The sequence below is a fragment of the Amia ocellicauda genome, chromosome 4 (assembly GCF_036373705.1).
Source record: "Amia ocellicauda isolate fAmiCal2 chromosome 4, fAmiCal2.hap1, whole genome shotgun sequence".
Lineage (NCBI taxonomy): Eukaryota > Metazoa > Chordata > Actinopteri > Amiiformes > Amiidae > Amia > Amia ocellicauda.
This window is the reverse complement of record NC_089853.1, coordinates 28075481-28099567: the sequence shown is the minus strand read 5'-3', so window position 1 is coordinate 28099567 and position 24087 is coordinate 28075481. Positions and strand designations below refer to the sequence as shown.

The 24087-nt window shown below is 38.0% G+C and overlaps 1 protein-coding gene across 2 annotated transcripts in view; it reads right to left on the bottom strand.

Moving 5' to 3' along the window:
• ap3b2 (adaptor related protein complex 3 subunit beta 2) overlaps window positions 1-17221 on the bottom strand; it is a 48293-nt gene extending 31072 nt beyond the window's left edge. For both annotated transcript variants that reach the window (XM_066701712.1, XM_066701713.1), the window contains exon 1: window positions 17011-17221. In XM_066701712.1, coding sequence (XP_066557809.1) covers window positions 17011-17123 — 113 coding nt within the window. In that variant the 5' untranslated portion in view covers window positions 17124-17221. The remainder of the gene's footprint in view (window positions 1-17010) is intronic.
• Between the last annotated feature and the right edge of the window lie 6866 nt (window positions 17222-24087).

The following is a 24087-nucleotide window of genomic DNA, read 5'->3' as shown; positions in this document are numbered from 1 at the left end:
ATTTCATTGCTGTTTAAGGCCAGTGCATATACAATTTGTTCACCTCTGTCACCCATGAATTCAAACTGATTGCAAAGCACATATGTGGGTGTGTGGGTATACTCAGGGAAATGAGGACTGACATTTTGTAGAACAGGCTCCAGCAGAGAAGATATCAGACTGTTAATTGGTAGGAGGGTGAGCCAGAATTACAAAGCTTATATCCCAGAGCAAGGTTTGCTGTATGTGTAATGTACGTGCATTCATATTTTAATGCTCATCTTAACCGATGCTCTGTGAACAATAAAGATGTAATTGATGTTTTAAGTAATGCGAATGAGAAAAAACAACAGAACAACATTTGCTTGTGATGCAGGACAGTCTAGTATTATTATATTATATTAGCATTATTTTTACAGCAAGATTGTGTAACCCATGTATGAATTTAAGCTTTGTGTAGTGCTCCGGAGAGGCCAGGTGCAGTAATTTTTAGGAAAACATTTTCATCCAAGGCCATAGAGAGAACAGCAGACAAAGGAGACGTGTGTGATAAAGTTTGGGGTGCCTCACTGACATCATGTAGTTGCCCGGCGACCACAGGGAATTATCTTCTATATGATAGGACGTTATTTAGAAAAACTTTGGATATGTCTTCTCGACTGGCCATCTCCAGAGCACTTCATTATAATGAATTTGTTATATAAATAAACTATTTTGGTATTATTCTAATTAAATCGGGCCCTGAGTATTCCTTGTTCACCTATCTATAGAAGGAGTACATTTCTCTCTATCACTTGTAAACTGTCACAACAAAAAATTTAACTTGATCTCTTAAGACCGCAGCCTTTTTTGCATTTTGCTGTCTCTCGACCATTTAAATGAGCTAATGATGAGTTTAATAATACATGTTTGGACAATATATAGTTGTTCCACAATGCCCATAACCACATACTTACTGTACAAAGCTACAAATAAATGTAAATGCATATGAGTGCACTTTAGAGTGCCACAGAAACACGGAAACTACAGCTATGCATGAATGAGTAGTGTAAAATGTACAAATTGATGGACAAACTCTCTCTGTTTACCCAATTACCTTGTACAATAAATTGAATCAATTTTACATTTTATTGGTAACTTCACATAGTGTCTACATCACTGTCCTCTTCAGACCAGTATATCCAAGTAATTATTTTTACTGAAGTAGAATATTGTGGAAATAAAATGCTGCAATCAATAAGCATTTCATTAACAGATGGTCCTTTACCAAAAAAAATCTGTATTTTTAAATATTTGTGCTGAAAGAAATTGGCAAGCCCCATCAGTCTAAAAAGGGAACCTGGAACACAGACTAGCAGAAGTGAGAAATAAATCCCACCAGACTAACTGTTGACTTGAACCTTTATGTAGTCTATGATAATGTAGGACTGACTTGTTTTAGTTTGTCTGTCAACAAAGTAGACTGAATCAGATGAAGCAACAAAAATATTGCCATGCGATCTAGTTCCTGATTTTCAACACATTTCTCCTTCATGGTTGCAGTATAGGTAACAGCAATGGAAGGATATTCAAACCACTTGTAAACTGGTTTTGGCCATCCACCATACATCACACTTTTCACCCTTCCTCAATCATAGCCATCTTCTATAGTTTTCTTGCAAACATCAGCTTTCCACCGTTAGGTAATGGTCCAGCATTTCTTTCTGCATTCGTCTGCTTACTCAGGAGCATTTCTATTCCGTAGTAAAAAAAAATCTCTCCTCAGGCCCACTGCACATGTGCATTTCTGTGTGTTTCAATAAACTACTTGACTCAATTGACATCTGTCAGTCCTGTTCTGTTCCAAAGACACTTGGTCATGTATTCTACCTTTGCCCTTTTCTTTTCCAATGTTTATCGTACTTGATTCTGTGCAGAAATTGTCTATTAAGGGGGTCTAACCACAAAAAAAATGTAACTGCACAATTAAATCATAAGTGGCACAAAAAGAATGATAAACAATCACACTTGGCTTCAGTAAAATCTTGAACACACCTGAGGGCTGAGGGTCAACGAGAAAAAACCTGCGCAGAATACTCTCTATTTATGAGTAAGCAGCTTCTTGGAAACGTGAGACTGCACCTTTTTGGTGAACGATTATGTTTCAATGGCACCGAAGCGCAGCCATCGCTTATACACTTCCGCAAGGCCGCACTGTTGCCCTGGCAACCAACAGTACACAGTGGCATTCCTGCATCCTCTTCAACATGGAGGCTGGGCCATTCAGATTAACACAGCGTTCAGCCATTTCATTGTCCTTTAGAGCAATGAAAAGCGGGTGGCCTATATCAGGCCTATATCAGTTCTGGGTCATACATACAGAATACAGAAACATGTTTATGCCCACAATAGGTGCAATGCAAATGGTACGTTTATAAGTGAAGAGTCACTGTATATAAATGCAATCCTCTTTCTGGATCTGGCCTGAACATGTTACACATGATCCCATATGTTTTGTATATACTGTACTTATTTAACAAAGAATATACAAAAAATGTATACACAGAAATACTGTGCAATTTGATTGTGTGGAGCTATCCATTTTCTGCTTACTGTAATTGCTGTTTGTATACAGTCTGAACTTAATCAATACATTCCCATCATATCAAATAGTATTTTTTCAATATTCCAGTGTTTTCCAAACACTCATCTGTGGAAATAATAAAGTAAACTTCCTATATTTAAATGTTTAACAGATGGTTTCACATACCTTGACTAGAACTAGTCTTGCACTACTTAAGCTAAAATAGCATTGGGTAGTCCAAGATTAATACTAATCTGAGTCTGTGAAACCAGCCCAAAGAATGGCAACAATAAAATAATATGCCGTATTTTGAGGTGGCAATGCTTTCTAAAACCTAAAACCAGTGTGCTTTCAGATGAAGGACTGTAAAACAAATCAATTTGGATTTTTCTTAGTAATTAAGTCTAGATTTTTGAGCCAGTGTGAGCGAATGTTAACAAAATCATTAAGAGCTTGAAAGACTGAACTGCTATGCAAGGATGGAAACTGAGAGATCACAGAGCATCCTGCCTTGATCTGATCAGATAGATTTCTGCGTTATTAGTCACTGGGGGCATGAGGGGAGTAATGGATGAAGAGAACTATCAACATTAAAAGGACAATCTTGGCATCCCTGTTGCATCCCTATGCATTTGGGACAATCAAAATATTTTTTTTCACAGTACACCTCCTTCTAGTTCAGAAAACAAATTGAATAGTAGGAAAACAAACACAGTGAACCAAGCTACATTTTTGCATTATCAAACTGTAAACTTGTACCTTAGTCTTTACAATCATCTGCTATGAGGAAGGGGGAGAAAAGCAATTAAAAAAAAAAATCCCCAGGGAGACTTACGCTCCATCAATGCAAGAATTAACAGGATATGATATCTTGTAACAAATGAAGGCTGCCTGACTGGTTTCCATGGCAACAAGCAATGCAATAAAGTGAATCAACTATATTTGCCTCCCCAGTTACTTCATACATCTGTTTTTGTTTGTAACAAGAGGAGGTTCCAAAGGTGAATAAAAGGATGCTCTGGCAAAATACAATAAAGAATTTCAGTTACAGCTGTAATTAAAAACTCTACTATTTGATTATAATATACAGAATAAATTAAATTAAATTAAACATTTGGAAATAAGGATAATCTGGGTTATCAATAGCTTTAACAAATTTAAATTTAAGTGTATTATAGAAAGTTAGTCAAAATCCTACATTAATTTTGAACTAAACATGGAGGTTACTCCCCTTTTGATGTTTTTCTTTCAATAAATAGAGCTACAATCCCCTTAATTGCGTATCTCTGACATCTTTGACAGTGGACAGACAAATGTAAGGTAAAAGGTAGGACAATTAAACCTGCCTATACAATGCCAATTTCAAAGACTGCAGTTTGTTTGGTTCCTACAAAAACAAAAGCTTTTCTATGGTTATTTCTCAACTGCTCTATGCTACTCTATCAGCTCAGGCTGGTGTGGGTGTGTAGTCTCAAAGGGGTACTTCACTGTGGGATGGTTTGCTCAGCTTGCTATGCAACACTAGCTCCTGTCACTTCCTCTGAGCCTGTCATATTGCTATCAGCGCCAGCCGTGTCCATCCACCTGATGACACTTAAGCTGGAGTGTTTTGGTTTCACAGTCGCAGCTAACAGCCTGACAGTGCGACTCAGAAAATTATAGAGTAGCACAGGGTTCTCCTTGGGGTTCTGCGTGGAGTCTGGCTGACACACAATACTGGTTACAACCTGGAGTTTTAAATAGCAAGGCCAGTAACTTTATTTTTCAAAATGTTACTATCATACAATACACAGTTGCCGTGAAAAGGGTACAAGATGACGTCATTCCGCTGTAGCTAGTAAACATGCATGAGTGATTCAATTTCTGATTCTTCTGGTTAGCCGTGACGTCTTGGGCCAGAGAAATACTCGAGTCTAAGTTTGTATGGAATGGCTGGAAACACACATCAGTGCCCCGAGCAGAACAGGCTGTGAGTTGGAATCGGAGCTGGCAATGCCGTCACCCTGTCAGTGCAGGAAATGTCACTGCTCTCCCAGCTGCGTGACAGACAAATGGATAAGTTTACTAAATTGCAGAGGACTTCATTCAAATGTGTGTGGGCAGTGTGGCATCAAACGGATATAAATAAGATCTGTACCTAAGAGCAACAAGATACAAAAATAACACTAAACTACTAACCTATACCATTAAATTATCATTTCATTTCAACCAGGAGTAAAGACCATCAACAGCCATCAACCTATAATAGAAACAAAGACTGAAGATCTGAAAGACAACAGTATATATCATAAGAGTGCTGAATTCCCAGTTCAAGAGGGTTGCCATGGCAATGCCCTGCACTCCTTTTCTGACGATGTCCTTTGCTCTGTCTAACAAACACGTGAACAACTGAAGTTAGAGTGAAAACTGCATAAATGTTGATAAGTCATACAGTACAGTAAACCAGAAGATACTTTCAACATTCAAGTGGTATTTATCGAAAATGACCGAGTATACCAACAAGAAATCTGCCTCAGAATTAAAAAATACAAATCCTGGAAGCAAACAGTGATTAAAAACAAAAACTTTCTTGAGAAAATTGAGAAGCAACCTTAACATCTCCCTTTCATTTAGCCAGAAAGACACCATTAAATAATAATTCCACTGAAGCTAGCCTAAGGAGATTGAAGACAGGTGTAAGCCTAAATGATACTGGTATATTTGAAAGATTGCTTTGAGTTGCCAATTCCCTCTTCAACACCTATAAATAACCAGAGTTTACCTTCCATCTATCGTTTTCAAGTAACACTAATACTGAATTCATGATTATTAGTGGAATGTATACATCAGGGAACAAACTTTGTTCTTAAATCAATGCCTTGTTTTTCTAGCTGTGCAATACTCTCTTTACCAAGTGAAATCTGTCAGACACAAATGCATGTCATATGTTTCAGTCATCATGTTTAGGTTTAATATTAGTAGTACAGATACATTAAATAAAGCCCTTGAATCAGTTGGGGACACTTAGTTTTAGGCACTGTCCATACATGATACAACCCATTGGTAAAGTGGACACATTACTTTAGAAAACTAGAGTGTAAATAGCAAATAAAGCACATGAAGTTGAGTGGGTTGGCTCTTAGAAGCTGCTTGTGTAGTGTCGACTAGTATTCAAGAGGGATTCTGATAGTATCTCCCTACCACAGGGAACTGAGCCATAGCATCTAATATGTACATGTGGATCTGTCTTATATTTCTCTTAATGGAAGCATTCACTTCACTGTGTATATCCTAATGCTCCACTTACATTTGCACCTACACTTTGAGAAGTACTCTAAAGACTGTGATGGAACAGTCCTTGGCAAAAGTTCTGGAGGATATCATAATATAGGTCAGATTGACCTACTTTTCTTGAAGATCAGTCCTTCCACTGGCTTCGCTAATGAAGGCTAAAAACTTCTCCAATGTGAACAAAATAAAACCTACAATGAATATTTCAGCCAACTTCCTCCACATTCATTTTATGAACTCAGGGGGAAGAAATATGTAAAAATGTTGAATGTGTGTTAAATTTTGATTAGCATTGATATCTGGTATCTGTTCATGCTTTTAATTTATTAAATGTGGTTTGTTTCTAAGCTGTTTTTTTTTTTTGGGGGGGGGGACTGGTTTAAAATATAATGTGTTATTAACCTGGGTGGTCAGATCTACTTCTGACTATTGTGTATGGATTGTATACACACAGTAAACACAGTGTAGCTAAAATTGAGAGCAAACTTTTTTCGATGACATTGAGAGCTTCTGATAAGAAGTAAGTATATACAAATACATTGCCTTACCAACTCTATTTAAACTCCATCTTCAGAGGGGTCCTAACTAAATTTATAATGATGCATTTTCCAGTTTTTCCAGGCCTTAACTTAAAGAAGTACTTAAGATATTTTGTGTCCCATACAGTAAGTAGCCCATGACTGACATGTGTGAATTTGTGGAAGTAGTCTAACTTTTGACACCTAGGTCTCAACAAATACCAAAGGCTTTCATGGCACAGAACTGTGTGTAAGGGGTTGATCCTACCGCAGGGGTTGTGTCTGGGCACTGTTGGTGGTGTTGTCCTCCGAGCCCCGGTCCTCATGGTCCCCGCTGGACTTCAGGAACCTCAGCTCGTCTGGCTGCACGGCGTTGTACCATGTCTGCTGCCCACCGTCGGGGGTCAGAACTGGGCTCTTGGCTTCTTCCTGAGCCTGAGCAGTTTTCACCAGATTCACTGCGTTCACAGGCAGTTGCAACAGCCTCTGCATGGGCTTCATCCTGGACCCCAGTTCAGCCAAGACACACTACCCACAGACTTCCCAATCAGTGGCAAGGCTTTTATGAACCTGCAGCCACAGCCGATATCCCTCCAGCTGCACAGCACTGCCACTCAGAATCCAGAGGAGATGCACAGTAATTCCATACAGGAGGAAAGGGGTTGGATGGATTACAAACTCAATTCAAGACACCAATTTCCATTTGGAACAGGAAGATTTCTCCCGAGCCTCAATAAAGAGAAATAAAAAGCCAGAGCCAGAAGTGATCTGGATTCTACGTGCTGATTGGTTGTGTGGAGCCCCAGCGTTACAACGTCAGCTTCTTGTCGGTGCACATCCTTTTCTCTCACTCTTTTCCTCTCTTTCTCTCACCCTCTTGGGAGCTCACTCCATCTGCCTTCGATTCACCCCTGCTCAAGGCTGACAGCTCAGCTTCTAAAGCTTGTCTTTATTGTGTGAAGACGGCACAGCCCACTCCCTCAGCCACGTTTGCAATCCCCCTCCCCTCTCAGTCTCTGCCTCTCGCACTCCTCTTGCACTCCTCTCTCTCTCTCTCTCTCTCTCTCTGCAGTTTGCTTGATATGACTCAGCTTTCAAGCCAGTGCTGTAGTGATGGTACTCTGTCTCTCTCCCACTTTCTAAAACAAGACGGTCTCTTTCTTTGCTTGCTGCTGACACATAATACCTGCCTGAGGAAACTTAACACCACTCTAGTCAACTTGATAACACCACCTCGTCTTAAGTCCGCTGGAGATTAGCAGGTTTGTCAAACCTGAGCTACTGTACTAGCAAACCCAGCTGCAAAGCCACTGGCAGCTCTGAACAGCAGAGCCAGGATAATATAGGGCCACTCAGCCCCGGCAGGTTTAATTCAGCTATAGTACTTTGTTGTAAGAAGAGCTCGTTGACTGATTATCGTGAGCTTCAATCTCTTGACCTTTTGAACTTCAGCATTGCCTGTGGGAGCTTGATGGATGTGAATGTGTGACACGGGGGGAGAGGGACTTAATTATACACTTAATTCGCTCTGTGTGGCACTGGGGAGGGTGGGCTGTGCAGTTATGTATATTGGAGCTTGGTACCTGCAATTGATTTTTAAACATCGCACCATTTTCACACACATGCTTTAGGCTGACCAATCTGAAGCTCAAAATAGATTTTTAAGGACTGCCCTTAGGTAGATGAATGGGCTTCTATTGTCTGCTGAATCGAAACACTGCCTAATATCAATGCCAGCCAGCTATATAGTCTGAATGGATAGACTATAATGTAAACCTTTCATTGCTTTTTTTTTTATTTGTGATTTTTCAATGTTTATATCTGTTTAACTTGCAGATTTTTCAGCAAGAACTGACACCATCTCCTCCCTTCATTTACTCCCATCTCCTTCAACCTTTTCTCACCAGGGTGCTGAAAAGCTTTTCATCCCCCTCGCTGCGGTACAAGCGGGCGCTTTGCCGCTGCTCTTTCCTGCTGTTCCTCACACTCACACATCACACTCAGCAACAGACAACTGACTAAAACAACTCTGGTGGGCAAACGAGGCTGTAACAGTTTAACATACAGTACTAAACAGGCGTTTTCATTCATAATTTAGAGAAACCACCCACTAGACACATTTCTGATAGAAGAAAAAACACGCTAATCACAGGAAACAGCAGTCAATTAAAAAACCCTGCCTCTTAATCTGAGGCTGCCAAGAACAATAACAACAGATCTCCCCAACTGTAATTCTGCCTGATGGGAGAATTTACAACATGGACTCCCATACCGAGGTTAGTGTATTGCAATAATCGACAATCTCGCTGACCCTTTTGAAAAATGTTTATTTTATTTTTTTAGTGCTATGCCCTAAGATTTAAAGGCTCTTACCGATTTTTCAGTGTTACTCTGGACTCAAGCTTGTTAACCTGGCTTCACACCAACATAAAAAGCACAGATACATTAGTTCCAGATTCAACATGGTCGAAAAAACATAACCTTTAAAAATATCTGCATTGCTCTGCCTTCTGGTGAGCAAAACCTACCATCCTCCTCTTTAATTATTCCCTTGATACTACCAGCCTTGTCTTATTATTTATGTCATTTATGCAGTGCAGGATTTAAAGAGAAATAGCTTTTTTTATTTTTGGCTTTGTTTCACAGACCTTAGAAAAGTCGTTCTTCACTGATTCATTCAAATAACAGTAGATTAAATCATTTTTAATGGGGGAATCGTGAATGAGAGAGAGGAAAGCCTCATGAAATGATAATGTACAAACACAATGGTCAGAGAATAGCAGTGGTATAAGAGAAGCATAGAACGGTGCTGGCATCCTGGGGGAAGTGAAGAGCCAGCAGTACTTTAACCATCGCACAACTTCAAAATTAAAATCTAAAATCAAAGAGATACAGCAATGGGCAACACAATGGAAGGTGTCAGGTGACCAGAACAAAGAACTCAGCAGTTCATCAGCTACACCGGACTACGAAGGTAACTCCAAAGCTGTGTTTCTTCTTTTAAATATCATTGTCTCCCCTAATTAAAAAAATAATAATTAAAAGAAGAAGAACAGAAGTGTTCACTAATGAATTTGAATAGAGCCTATTATTTTATAAACTATAGACAAGGACTGAATACCAAAACAGCCTTCATTAATAAACACGAGGGTTCGTTCCGCTGATTCAAATTTGTAATTACTGTACCACGCTCAGTTGAGGCATTCGCTGTTTACCTAGTATTAAATTAGATAATAATTTTCAAGCAACATGCAGAATAATCTCAGGGACAACACTGAGTAACCAGAAGCTGTTTAATGAATCAGGATGCATGGCAGGCAGCTCTTTCAAGGGGGTGTGATGCGTTTCATGTACAGTGGGACAGGGTTAGAGCAGAGGCATAATTTGCTCTGAATACTGATTTCCAAAAAGATTACCCCGGGCAGCCTCTGGCAATACAACACTCAGCCAAACAGCTCTGGCTTTGTGACTAACAAGGGCTTGCTGACGCTCTGATATATATATAAAAAAGCCTAATTGGTATCTCCTGCCCTAAATGTGTAGTAAGAGTTATTTTGAATTGCTGTTCAGTGTTCTTTGAGGAAACAAAGAAATATTCCCCACTGATAAATGTACCAGATATGTTAGTAGGGATCATCATAGGGCTGTGATGCAAGCTAAACGTCTTCTCGGTATCACTCTTCACATTCCCCGTACCTTTGTCCATATGTTCCTCTCCTATATGCTCTGTAACGGCAATGTTTCCAAGGCAACCTCTAAATTGGATTAAGACAGCTGCGCTATTTAACTCAGCGAACGCCTCACAAACCTCAGAGAACAAAACAAACTGACAAAGATGGGAAAGGGATTGGGGCCTTTGCTCTGAGGCTAAGGAAAAGCAGGATTATCTGTTCAATCGGGTGCTACCGATAAGGGTTATGGGACTGGCTAACCACACACATTGGGGTTCTGTGTTTCCAAATCTGTAAACCAGTGTCCCAGACTCAGTGAATGGCACGGTTCACCAGGTATAGTTGAGTTGAAATCTCAGGCCGAACAGCAACAGACTGTTTCTGAATCATCTAATGATTCTTGGTTTCACATTATTTAAATACCACTTTCAGAAAGAATAATCATGGTTTTTAAATGTCTTCAATTTTTTTTTTCTTACTCCCTCACTGGAAAGAGAACAGATTTCATCAAATTAAAAAAACTACTTTTTTATGCTGCAAAAACAAAATTGCTATAATAGTGATTCATAGCTCAATTAATCCAGCTCAGAAACCTAGCAGTTTATAATGAATAGATGCATAGGGGGCAATGCAAATACAATGGAAACAATAAAATAAAATAAAAACATTAGATAAAAAAGTACATTTGAGAAAAGAGATTGCTCCGCTGCATACTAGCCATCAAATTATGTCAGCTGTGAAGTAACAGGAGGATGAGACAAGCATAAGAAGTGGCTCAAGGCAATGTAAGAAAGTTAAGAGACTGCCAAATCAAAGAAACAGAGCAGACAGGCTCAAAATTCGTGACAGAATGAATCTCTAATATAGCACACAAGCAGATCTGCTGTAAGGGCGGCGCAGTGGTGAGCACGGCTGCCTCACAGCTCTGGGTTTTATTCCCACCTTGGATGTCTGCCTGCGTGTAGTTTGCCTGTTTTCCCCGTATCTGGGTGCTCCCGTTTCTACCCACATCCCGAAGACGGGCTGCTTAGGTTGATTAGTGACTCTAATTTGCCCTGTGTTGTGTGTGTGTGTGTGTGTGTTTGTAGCTTTTTTAATTGATTGACCCAACTAATTCTTGGTGCTGGTCCACGGCATTACTGCAGCTGTTTAAACTGTTAGGGAATGCCAGCAGGGCACTCACAAGCACATGAAGAGAAACTTAAATTAGGCATTGCTGTTGAAAATAAGCATTTACCTCTTCAAGACCTTACACTGCCCATAAATGTAATCATCTGCCTGACTGGAAAAGCCTGTTTTAGACATTGAAAATGATTTAAAATGACAAATTTGATTAAAGAAATGATGATGCTAAAAAGACAAGTGTTTTCATTTCCCTCCTGTAGGGAAAGCAGTCAAATCATAATGCCTCCCCTGGGGAAAAATAAAATTAAAGTGTTTGAAAGAGCTTCCTTGATCTATTGCACACTTTTGTCTCTAAAAATAGTGCAGAGCTGTCACTGTGCAGCTATTACAGTCTAAACATGCTCTGCACAGAAAACTGCACATTTTAGTATTGTATTTCACTTTAAAACAACAGCTTATTTTTCTCCCTGGTTTCCTCTCCTGTGTATGGTGCTTCCCGGGATAGGGTTAACTGTGTATCATGAGGCATGAACAAAGACCCAAATGTTTAATCTTTATTGTTTTAGCATAGCTTCATATACGAGCAGAACATAAGTTAAAAACAGAAAACTATTAATTCATTTTTGATTTGAATGCTCGTCACAAAGTGGTTTAATTTACATTGCCCCCTCTTAGAAACACCGTTAGTCCCAGCTATGGCTTCTGTCATCTGATAATGTTGCCTGTGACTGCCCTCTTGTGTTTGTGAGGGTATATTACAGTAGCTGTTTTTAGAACCAGTTCATGATTGTATTGAAATGGAAGCACAATTAAATGGGAATTATTGTAATTTGGTTCAAAGCAGAGCCAAAATGGCTCAGAGTATAGTTCAAAGACATTCAGTTAGGAGACTTTATGTGAAACTTGGGTAAGATTTATGTTAATTATGATGAAGTATTTTTAAAAACACATGTATAAAACGTATAAAATATTATTCCATTTGATTACTTCCTAGTCATAGTACTAACATTTTAGTTCCATTAACCTGTTTAATTAGTCTTTAATTGTATTAGCTCAATCACATTCTTAAAGCATAGACAGTATGGCGTATTTTATTTTCATGACTGAGACAAAAACATAGTGTTGTCATTTTATTCTGGTGAAATTTAGCAGTAATTTGTAAATGAATATTCATTAAAAAGACCAAAACAGAATCCCAGAGTAAACAAATCACATAGCCTCTTAAGATAAATGCATTCAAATCTGAATTTACGGATTTTATCATGTTTTGCTCTCTACTTCACAAACTGAAAGAAAGCACTGCCATGTTTAGAAAAACTGTGTACCAGATAAATCTGTGCTTCTAATTAAAAAAAAGGCTCAATACTCTTTATACACTCCAATAGTGTTTGTGCACTTGATTAAGAAATACTTGGAGCCACTGTAAAAATGGTATGGTCAAACAAATAAACAAACAAACAAACAAAAACAAATGCAATACCACACCATTTAAAAAACTGAGGAAATATTTACTAGATAAACTATACATTGAAAAATGAAGCTGATATTGAATGGATATTTTAAATCTACAATCTGATTCTTACATGAAGTAACTCAAAAATGACACCAATCAAAAAGTAAACGATGAAAAACGAATCTGTATATATACTAGTCTGTCATAAAATAACAATTAAATAATATGTATTTTATTTCCATGATTGTATTTGAATTATCAGTTCTTCAATGAGTTTGAGCCATGGAGCAATGCAAACAATGTATAAATAAGACATTAAAGGTATTCTTAGAATGAATCTGTTTTTCATTAAACAGCATGATAGTGTTACTGAACATGAACTGTAAGTAACTGTAGCAGTAACTGACACCCTATATCTCCTTCACTGTCATAAAATATAAATAATGTATGGACTATCTTTACTGATAGGTAAGTGCCATAGCATTGCCATAAAGTTGGGAAATGTATAATACAAATTATTCTCATCTATCCACTGTAAGGTTAAAAACAGATTTTGAATTGGTTTATTCTGAAGTTAAGTTCCAGTCATGAACTATAGTATAATGCTACACATATGGTGAAACTTTTCAAATTCCAATATGAGAGAACTGTAGCCCTTAAATGTCTTTCAGGTCTGTGAAAGATAAATAAACATTATAGAAGCCTGAATTCTGTCTATACTGCATGAACACAGATAGTTTCTATACTGTGGAGAACCATTCAAAAGGTACATATACCTGTTCTCAGTCATTTAACATGTTTAACAGCAACAAAGTAGCAAGGCAAAATACATTAGGCCTCTATCTATTTCCGGCTTGTCTAAGAGACTGAGAATGTATTCCACAGGGTTCATTCATAGATTTATTACAGGAAGTGTGGGGGAGGTGGAGAAAGGATATTGCATTGGATTTCATCAGGAAGTAAGAACCAATAGACTTTTAGACTACCCTATTCAAGTCGTTTTCTCCATATCGTCATATGAAAATCAAAGGATACTAATATGAACTGATGGTGGAAACCTCATTGAAATTCACATGCTCAATAAAAGAAAAGAGTAAATGAAAAAATTGTCCTTTGGTTTTAAACAGAGAAAACAAATGTCTGTTCAGTCCTGTCCAACTTCATACCTCTAGTCAGATCTTCCATGTTTTGTTCCTCCATTAGCTCACAGTCACTTAATCAATGCATCCCTTCACTCTGCTGTCAGTACATCAGCTATGATTTATCAGACTGCATAATGTGACAGCATAAAGAAAGTAAAATGAAGCTGCCAAATACAAGCACAAACATTTACTGTCAAACTGTACATGGCGTCACACTAACTGAAATCATAGTTACTTCCAAAATACAAGGGACATTGATCACAATTCAAAATAACAATCCTAAATTCAACTATTAGGTCCAATAATAGTTATTGAATAATAGAATATGATGTATAAAGGGAGGGTTTTTCCTTTACAGCAGGAGAAGCTCAGTAAATATATTCTTGCCGTGAATGCAAGGAACCATCTCATGCATTTTTGATGTGCAGCTTTTCTCACACAGATACAGATGTAACAGCTGCTAAAAATAGCAGTCCCAGTTAGTATTCAGGACAAAGCAATTCTTCTCAGCAGGTTTCAGCAACTTAAAATGAAAAAAAATATATATATATCTGCATTCGATAACTATCTGCTCTAATGACAGAAGTGCCTCTCTTTGTATGTCATAGGAATGCTTTATTACCGAACATTGTCTTCAATCCTACTTATAAAAAACATGACATGCCTTAATATTGCCTGAGCTAATAATAGCAACAGTGTACATACATCATCCTCTTTCATCTCTGGTACACGGGCCTGCATGAAATTCACTTGAGGAATATATAATAGCGGACATTTCCCTCAGCAATCAAACCTTTTAAAATGAGGGGAAGACATACATCTGCAAATAAGTAGCTACTAAAATACCTTCAGTTACACAACATTGGCAGAGAGTGTCACATTCATGGAGAGAGACACCTTAGTTTGGTATATCTGTTAAAATTCAAACTTAAGGATGACTGCGTTGTTCAGTGAGGGGCCAAGGGGTGTACATTACTTTAAAATGAAAAAAAGCATGCATGTTTCCTATACATTGTGCTCCTTTTGACTTCGTCACACACAGAAATAAACAAATTTGTATTGCAACAAGATATACGTGACAATGTATTTCTTTCAAGAATATTTGAGCAAATTATGTATGGAGTTAGATTTCTTATTTACCTGACCATCAAATATTTACTCACAAAAAGACTATTCATAGCACTTACCATATTATAGGTATTACCATGTTTCAAGTCATTGTTCAGTATCATTACAGAGTCAATGTCAAAACAAAAATGAAGGCAGAACTCCACTGGGAAATCTGTATCCTGCCCTGCATTATGCAGAACTTTATTAATCTTAGCCAACTGAGCTAATTTACTGCAGAGAATGGTCTGACACAAAAAATCCATTTGGGATATTATGCAGTCCTCCCACTGCTGAATAAACTGATGAAAAACAAATAATCCTCACAATGACAGCAAAGGGAAAACGCTGAGTAAGATTTAAAACTTCCATGACTGCAGAAAACAAAGATTTTATATAGGATAGTATGTATCAACTGTATTTTCCAGATATTTAATTTCAAAGAGAATGTTTTTTATTTTCTGCTCAAAAAGTGAACAACAACAGATCTCGAGTCTGGAAGCTTATATTAGTGTCTTTAAATTCGATTTTTCTGTAATTCAATTAAAAACCTGAGGGGAAAGGAAAGGGAAAACAGAATACTGCATACCACGTTGTGCAGTCTTTAGCTGTTATTTGCAATACTAAGTATTTGAATAAAAATAGCTTCGGAAAACTCATCTGAAAGTGGAAGCACATAAAGAAACAAATTACTCTTACAATGCACTGCAACTCATGAGCAAAGGGCTGTACAGAAAGCTACTGACAGTTGTTTTTAACATTATCCACTGTGAAGCTCTTTCATAGCTCATACAGTAGCTTTGTGAATCTGTACATTAAAGGCCGTTGACAGAAAATGCCTTCATCGCTGGCAGCACACTGTTGTCTGACACTCCACAGTACAATTGGTGGACAGAGTACCCTCTACTGATCACATGACACCTGATACAATCTATTGCCAGGAGAGAGACTTGTCCCATTGGTTTTGATAATATAGCTGGTACGAAAATTGACATTTTCCTTTTCACATTCTTACAGAAGTTTGTTTTCACAGCTCTGACAAACTGAACTATTATCTCACACACACAGCACTATGTACTTAACATACACACCCGTGCATACTGGAGCTTTCATAATGTCATCATGAACATTTTAGTATATAATGTGTTAGGTTATTTAAATCTCTTTTAGGAAGAGGTAAGTCTGATTGCCAAGCAAATTTGTCCACAGCCCATGAACATGTCTGTATCCAACTAGGACTTGGTGTAACTTGCTTACTTCAGGACAGCTGTATACTCTCATGAGAGTTTTACATAAGATACAAAATATACTATACAGTGTCCAAACAGTTCTTAGCTCAGTTGTATATTCATGTTACAAAACAAAACTCTAAAACCAGAAATCTGGAAACTACAAGTCATTTTCTTAATATTTGCACAGACTGTTTACAGTATTTTTCAATAAATCTCCATGGGAGCAGTTTTCCCAAACAGATTTCTCTGAAAATAACTTTGGCAAGCGTGATGAAGAACAAAGCAAGGTGTGTATTTGCAGTGAGATTGTTAATAAAGCCTTATTCCAGTTTCCAGCACCACGGCGCTGTCCAGTCGCCAGTTCTGAAAGCAGCCGCAGAGTTGAGAGCCCGACCGCGGACACTGAGGAAGACGCGTTTCTGGAGACTCGGATGAAAGGATCTGCATCGTGTTTTAGCTCACAATTGCATTTCTGTGTCCTTCCTCCCGTGCACACACGCAATCTAAGCACCGTGCTGGTGGGGGGTGCGTCATCATGCCCACCATAGAGAGTGACACAAAAAGCGACTTAAAAAAAGACATTATAATGTAGTCTACAATTGTCAATAAACCTCTCAAAAACAAATCACAGCGGTTTACAGGATGACTCGTCTCGGTGGACAGCATGGCAGGTATTTCCATTTGAGTGCGGCCCTCATCATCTAATGGGGAAAGGGACCAATCGAAGACCTATTGAGCGCTAAATATCGTGATCTACTTGAAAACATTACAATTTTAAGAGGTTTATTCCAAGCCCCTACTACCATCCCTGCTCCTGCTGCTTCCTCTCCACCTTCACCGGCAGGAAATTGCATGCCCCTTGCACCTCCCCCCCCGGCTTTTCACCATGTTCCCTATTATCACAGCAAATGCAATAGCTTGAACAGCACACCATGGACGTGTGTCCTTACCTTTTATAATCGGAGGAGAAAATTCCCCCACTGGCGGGATCGTGGCCGTATTCGGGCTCCCCGAGGCTGGAGGAGCCCCCCTTTTCATCGTTGTAAGCAGAGCTCGCAGACATTGCACAGCTTTCTTACGGGACACGGCGATGGAGATTGAGGATAGAGATCGGGCTCTTCTTAAAGAGACACGGACAGCGATTTCCTCTGGCTGTGATAAACAGATACCGGTCCTCGGTGATGCTGGGGGTCATGTGACATGAAATGGATGCCCCAATCCCGTTCGCTGACTAATAGCCGATATTATTTTGTCATTAGAGATATAGTTATTTTCTTCTGGCGCTATTTTATACATGCATTATTTTGCCAGAAACGTGCTTACTTTGCACCAACAGTTCGCTTTTATTTGGCCGCCCTGTTTATCCAGGTATAGTCATTAGAACCAGCCATTCCAATCTTTTAAAGGGCCAGCAACATTATTTTTACACCCAAGACATTTTCTTTCCGCAGCTAAGGGCGACATCAAATCTTACAGCGCCGCCATAGTTATTGTATATATACTGCAACCCGAGAACACAGGCCAGCTGTCACACTATAATGTACTGTAACAGGAAAATATATATTTTATCTTTTTTTTATTTTATGTTGATTAATTTTATAGGATAGTATATTTAAAATAAGTCTGAAATAGGAAAAAAACATAAGATGTTGACATTAAGTGGCTAAATGCAGGGATTGTTTTTTATATATCTGTATTTCCCATTTTTTCATTTTATAGAAAATAAGTGCTGTCCAATATTGACAAAATCTTCCAAATAATAATGATACATTTGATATAAAACTCATAAAGAGAGAAAAACAACTCACCATGTTATTCTCTGGATAACCTGGCAAAAAATGTTATTGTTGGACAGCTTTTTATGAGGGAATAGTGCAACCACATGTTGAGTTATTTATTTCCAATTTTTAAGCTTAGTTTGCTTTTGATACTGTTTTTGATAGAATATTGGGGCTTTGTTTTTGTAGAAACATCTTACATCCACCAACAATGGATTCAGATAAAGTCCTAGTAGACTTGATATATATATATATTACTTGTTGATGTAGTAACTATAATGATAATTCACCATGAAGGAATATACAGCAAGATTCACATTTAAAAATGACAAATGTTCTTTCATTGCTGATTTAATCATTAGACTAGATTCACTTCCATATGAAAAACTTACAAATATTCATATTCATATGATAGGTCCTATATTGCTTGAAAAATATGCTACTTCATCTGAGTCAAGAACCACCGCCAGGTTTATTACTACTGAGCAGTGCTGCACTCAATGATTATTTGACTATTCAGTTAGTGTGTTCTGGGAAGGTTTTACAGTGACACTGATTAAGGTGATCAGCATTTAAAAATGAAGAGCAACCGCGAGAGTTTGTATTGATTTATTGCACTGAGGGAAGAAATGAGGACGACTGACTCAACTCACCTGGTGATGTCATTTCTTCCCACAGTGCTGATGAATCAGTACAGACTCTTGCAGCTGCTCAGATACAAATGCCAATCGCTTCACCCCTTCCAGAGAACACCATATGAATATTTTTTTGGAAAATAATCTTTCTGTGAAGCACTACTACTGATAGATGATACAAGAGTCAAAAGAGACTCTTTAAGAGACAAACAGCTCTTTCTGAGGAACAGGAAGCAGTCAGGGAGTGTGTCTGCGCTGCAGAGGCGAGACAACATAGACATCTCGAAGTGAGAGCAAAAAGCAAAGTGTGAAGTTGTTAAGAAGAGATGTACTTTGTTATTCAAGCTTTTTATAACTTGCATGGAGCATTGCATGTTCCTTGTAAAGCAAGGCTTTAACTGTTCATCATTTCCAGCAATAGAAACACTAACCACCTTAACAACACAAGCAGCAGGCAGCCTCTTTCAGGGCACTACAGCATTACACTTAGCTTTCTAAATGGAATAATCGCCTCTCAGTGCACAAACCCATGGGGAAATTTGGCCTGCAATATGACTCTGTCTTAAATGATTTTAATTTATATTAAAAAAAAACAGAACATAAACAAAGGCAGCATTAAAATAATGATCTGTTTATGTTATCAAAACCTCCACTGTACAAACATACTTTACCTGACTTTCTCCATGGAGGTGTGAAGACCAGACAGGGGTGCAGGTCCATCTTAAATACCAATTCTGTATTACAGCAGTGGGCAGCAAAACAGTCTGACAGCAAGGACTTAAGGGTAACAATGTCCATGTGTATAACAATAGTAACAATGTACAAGAGTATATTGTAGGCTGTGTGAGACATATCCGTGTATTTAAAAAAATCACAATGTGTAGCCAAAACAAAACATCTAGCAAATTATACTGACAATATCATGTCTGTCACAATTTCATTTTAATTTATTTAGTTTATAGAATAAATCTTCTTCTTTGTGTCGTTCGCTTTAATATTGATGTCTACGTATAGTAACAATTTAGTGATTTGGGTTATGTTATATTCGAATTTAGATGTTGCTGTTTTGTTTCACACATAATGTTTCAATTATACAAATATTTAAAAATACACTTAAAGCATAAGTATACGATGGATGGTAAATATTACGATTGTTAACTAAATGTCAGAAAGATTAGAAGTCGCGAAACTGATTTTACATGAAAGTGTACTTATTACATGTACCAACTATATTCTAATCACATATCTATGATCTGAACGTCCAGAACTCAAATTTAAAAATCGTAATAAATGAATGCTATAATAAATCTGTGTTATATATCATTTTGAGGATAAATAAAAATAGCTGCACCGTGTCATAGCGCTTTCATGTGTTTGCGTCAATCTTGCACAGGTGTGGGTTGGAAGACGTCATACGTCACCACAAGACTTGTTTGCACCACCTGGTGGCCATACTGAAAAATACATTAAGTTCCTACTAAAGACAAACAAGACACTCATCTTGTCTTATTGGGATGAAAAGAAGTAGTATATCTAGAAATCTTTTTGACAGAAAGCTTCAGTTATATATTTTGATATATTTTATGATGTAAATGTACTATATAGGTTCACACAATAAAAATAAATATATACATAAAAAAGTCAGTTGATAAAACTTTCCATAAATGGTAGGCTACGCTTGTTAATGTGTTGCTATAAATATTCAATTATGAAGAAAAAAGAAAGAAAGGCACAGTTGAGCTGCAGTTTCCAATAAGCAAATAAATGTGGGAGTGAGTTTGTTTCCCTGCATAGTATGTCTGAGCACACTTACTTTTACAGCACACCAGTGATGTGGAATTAATTTATCAATGCATTAAGTGAGTATTAACTCATAGGTATTAAGTATTAAATCATAGGGAACCAAGTAGCTTTCCCAAGCCAGTTCTATTAACCTGAAGTACTTTTTGTGGCCACCAGATAGCAGACTTGTTCCATGAAGATATTGTTCACCGAAAGCTTGGTGTCTAGTGAAGCTGACACATGACGTAGCCACCTTATTACTGGAAGACCACTAAACCTGCCACCCTCCATTGCTACACTCAGCAGGGAACTGTTGACCAATCAAGCCTGTGGCAATGGACATTACATTCTCATTATGACTCACACTAACTGAAATGTGTATAGTTTATACTTTTAATTCTCAGTTTAAGCTGTGTAGTGCCATGAATAAAAAACTATACAGCTTTAACAGTCATTTATATATGCCTGTGCTTGCGTGTGCAACATGCCTCACAATTAAATGGATTCAAACACTAATCAAGTAAAAAAGAACAGCGGTTATTAGTGATTATTTTAGACATCTGTATCCGTCTGTTGAAGACACAAAATATCTGTGCTTCGATACTTTTTGGCTTTTATAATAAGCAGCAGCATCAATGGAAGGACAGGCAGATAGAGTCAAAGAACTCAGGGCCACAGCCATGTAAAAGAGCAACTCTGCTGGGTGTAAGAGAGAGCCCCAGAGCCTTCTCTCTCAGAGCCTGGCTAAAACACTTAATGTGACACCCTAATGACACACTAGTCCAAAAATAATTATCTCACCTGTTCAGAGTAAACGCTGGACACAACTGGCTTCAGCACAACGGGAGAGAGGAAAAATGTTTTTTTATATCGAGCAATCGATTAGCTTCCAGCACCATCTGTCTTGCAATACACTGAGCCCAGCAGGGTGTTGAAACATTGACTTCAAAGGTAACAGACTAAAGCAAAACTATGCTGTTTATTAAATGAAATGTCCAATGCCAGCCAACAGTACACTTACGGTGTTGGCCTTAGCCTTCGCATGTATTTTGATGGACACAGCATGTATAAACAATTAATATTTTCAAAGATGGAGGATTGTGTTATGCTACTGTTTAATGATGATGTATGTTATGGTCACTGTTGTTCATCACAGATTTGGTGTGAATCAGCATCTCCTTTTTACCACACATAGTTAAAGTTGTCTTTTTTCAGAAAGGAGGACAGACTTTTGTCAACATGAATAACAATCCCTGCAAAATATTAGACACCGAGGGTCCTTTTCCAGGTGAGAAACAAAAAAAAACAAAAAAACATGAAGAACTTCTACCACGTTGTAATTAAGCTTTCATTGCTCTGCCACTCCTCGGAGAGACGGTCAACACTGGACTCTATTCACTGCTGTACATGAGTCTGATCCCTCCATGTTCCACTTCACTCACATTGTTTTCATAAGAACGGAGTCATTCAATTGCTTTTCAGAGAACTTTGAATCAATTGCATATCTGTTCTTGCCTGAAACTCTCGCTTGGCTTGGCGTCCATCTGTGTTGAGTGAAGGCAGCAGGTTGCAGAGCTCTGACACTTGATGTATAATTTATTTACACTATTAACTTATTATTAAGAAATTATTCAGTGTTTTCTCATTGAAAAAGAATTAATCAGATGATTATGCTCCGGTGTGTTACAGTGTACTGTAGTGATAATGTTTTGCAACAATAAACTGATAATTACCTTATTCATCAAATGGGATGTCAGGAAATACTATGAAAACCACTGACTTGCCTACAATACCTGTTGTACTGATGTAGTTCAGTGAAGTTAAAAAACAATTAAATAAAAGTGAGCCTTCATTACATGATAGATTGTATGCAACCCACACATTGTTTTTTTGCAGTGCTGAGAATGTAGCTGTTCTACAACTTTGTCAATTTTCCGTCAGCTTGGAAAGCAGTCTGTGCTGCAGTGTATTTTGTTGGCTCTCCACCGCAAACACAATGGGGTCCTGGATGCTTATTACATAGTACAAACAAAGGATTTTTTTCCCCTGATAGAATAAACTACATAGCTCAATCCACAGTGATTAATATGATAATTAGTCATTTTAGCAGATGCTTTTGTCCAAAGTAGCTTATACAGAATAAGGCTGGGAAGTATGCAACAGCTGTGGCAGAGTAACTTACAACAGAACCTTTTCTTTCTCATCTGAAGGATGGCGCTCAAGTAGCATAGTGACTCAGTACTAGAGTCACTTTTGGGGAGTCACTTCCTATTAGGCAAACTGTTTTAATTAACCACTGGACCAAGAACCAGGATTTTTGTTTTTGGTTTGTTTTCTTACAATGAAATATCACAAATGAAAACAACCTCCTGGGGTCCAAAAGTCATGAAGAAGTGAGCCTTAAGTTTGCCCAAGCTCTTGGCTAGCTAATTTTGTCAGTTAGTGAAACAGCAATCTAATTTCTTCTGATCTGTACACCCTGTGGAAGAGACCAATAGGATTGTGTCAAGTGAGCTTGTAAAACCAGAGCTTATAAATAACTTGTCAATTTCTGTGTGTATTTGACCTGTTTTGCTCCACTGAATGTAAAACATTGTTCATTACTCATGCACTAGGACTTGCTTTACAGTACAGCCCCTCCTCCCACAACCTCAAAGATTAGTGGAGACTGAACTTTTCTGACAATGGGAAAGAATTAGACAATGACTGAAACCAGAAAGGATATAACCAAGTTTATTTATAAGCCTGTTGAGTGAAAGATAATGAAACCTGATGTTATAGTTGTTTTCTTAATGGCTAACATTATTTTTAGAATATATAGTGATTCTCATTCAGTGAAGCAGTGTATATTTGTAATACAGTCATCCATTATATCACAACCATGTTTTCTTCTCCCATACCATTTATTTTTGCTGTGTACCTGTAAGAACTTTTGCCTGTAGTGCTTTCATTATACATGGGGTCAGTTTTGTCTGTCGCTATGGTGCAAATTCCACAAAAACAAAACAAGTAAATTATGTATAAATTAAACCATTTACAGCCGCAAACTGCTTGCATCTGAATCGTCAGGCAAATGACTTCAATTAAGCCCTGCTGATTTAAATGGGCTCTGACAGCTTGCAGGGAACAACCACAAATATTTTATCAGACACTTTAATTAGGCAGCTGGCCCCATTGAAAATGGGGGCTTTAAGGAGTCTCTGAATGGGGTTTGCGCCTGGCTGAGCAGGAATGTTTCAGTGTCTCAGAGGGCAGTGAGTACCGGCCAACCCTACTGTTAATGCAAAAGCCACTCATGCAGAAATGATAGGGATGTATAATTAATAATCACATATTTAATCATTAATTTGGTCAGGGAGCAGGGCTTTTACTTTGCAGGGGAAGTGCTCAATGGAGAAGAAACAGCCATTTTGCCACATAGCAGAGGGTTCTACAGCATCCTGCTTTTAGACCACATTTCAAAATACATCTCTCTCAAGGTACAGCAGGGGGTAAGAAATTCCATTGGCTATCCCACAGACTGGAGTCTGGTATGTTGAATTAAAAACCCAGCTTTCCCTGTTGTAATTATCATGATTCAGATATTGTAAACCATAGCTCGTTTGCCTTTAGATTTCAAATTTCTAGGAGATATGTGCTGCAGAAGGGTAATACTCACTTTTCTATTACAAACACTGACCCTTTTTAAGTCAATGAAGAATGCCAAAGGAAGTAGGTTAATGATAAAAAGCTACCAATACAAAGTGAAAGCAGTGGAAGGGAGATGGCACTAGATACAATGCGGCACCCCCACGTGTCTAAAGGTAGTTCAAGGTTTTTCTGAAGGAATACC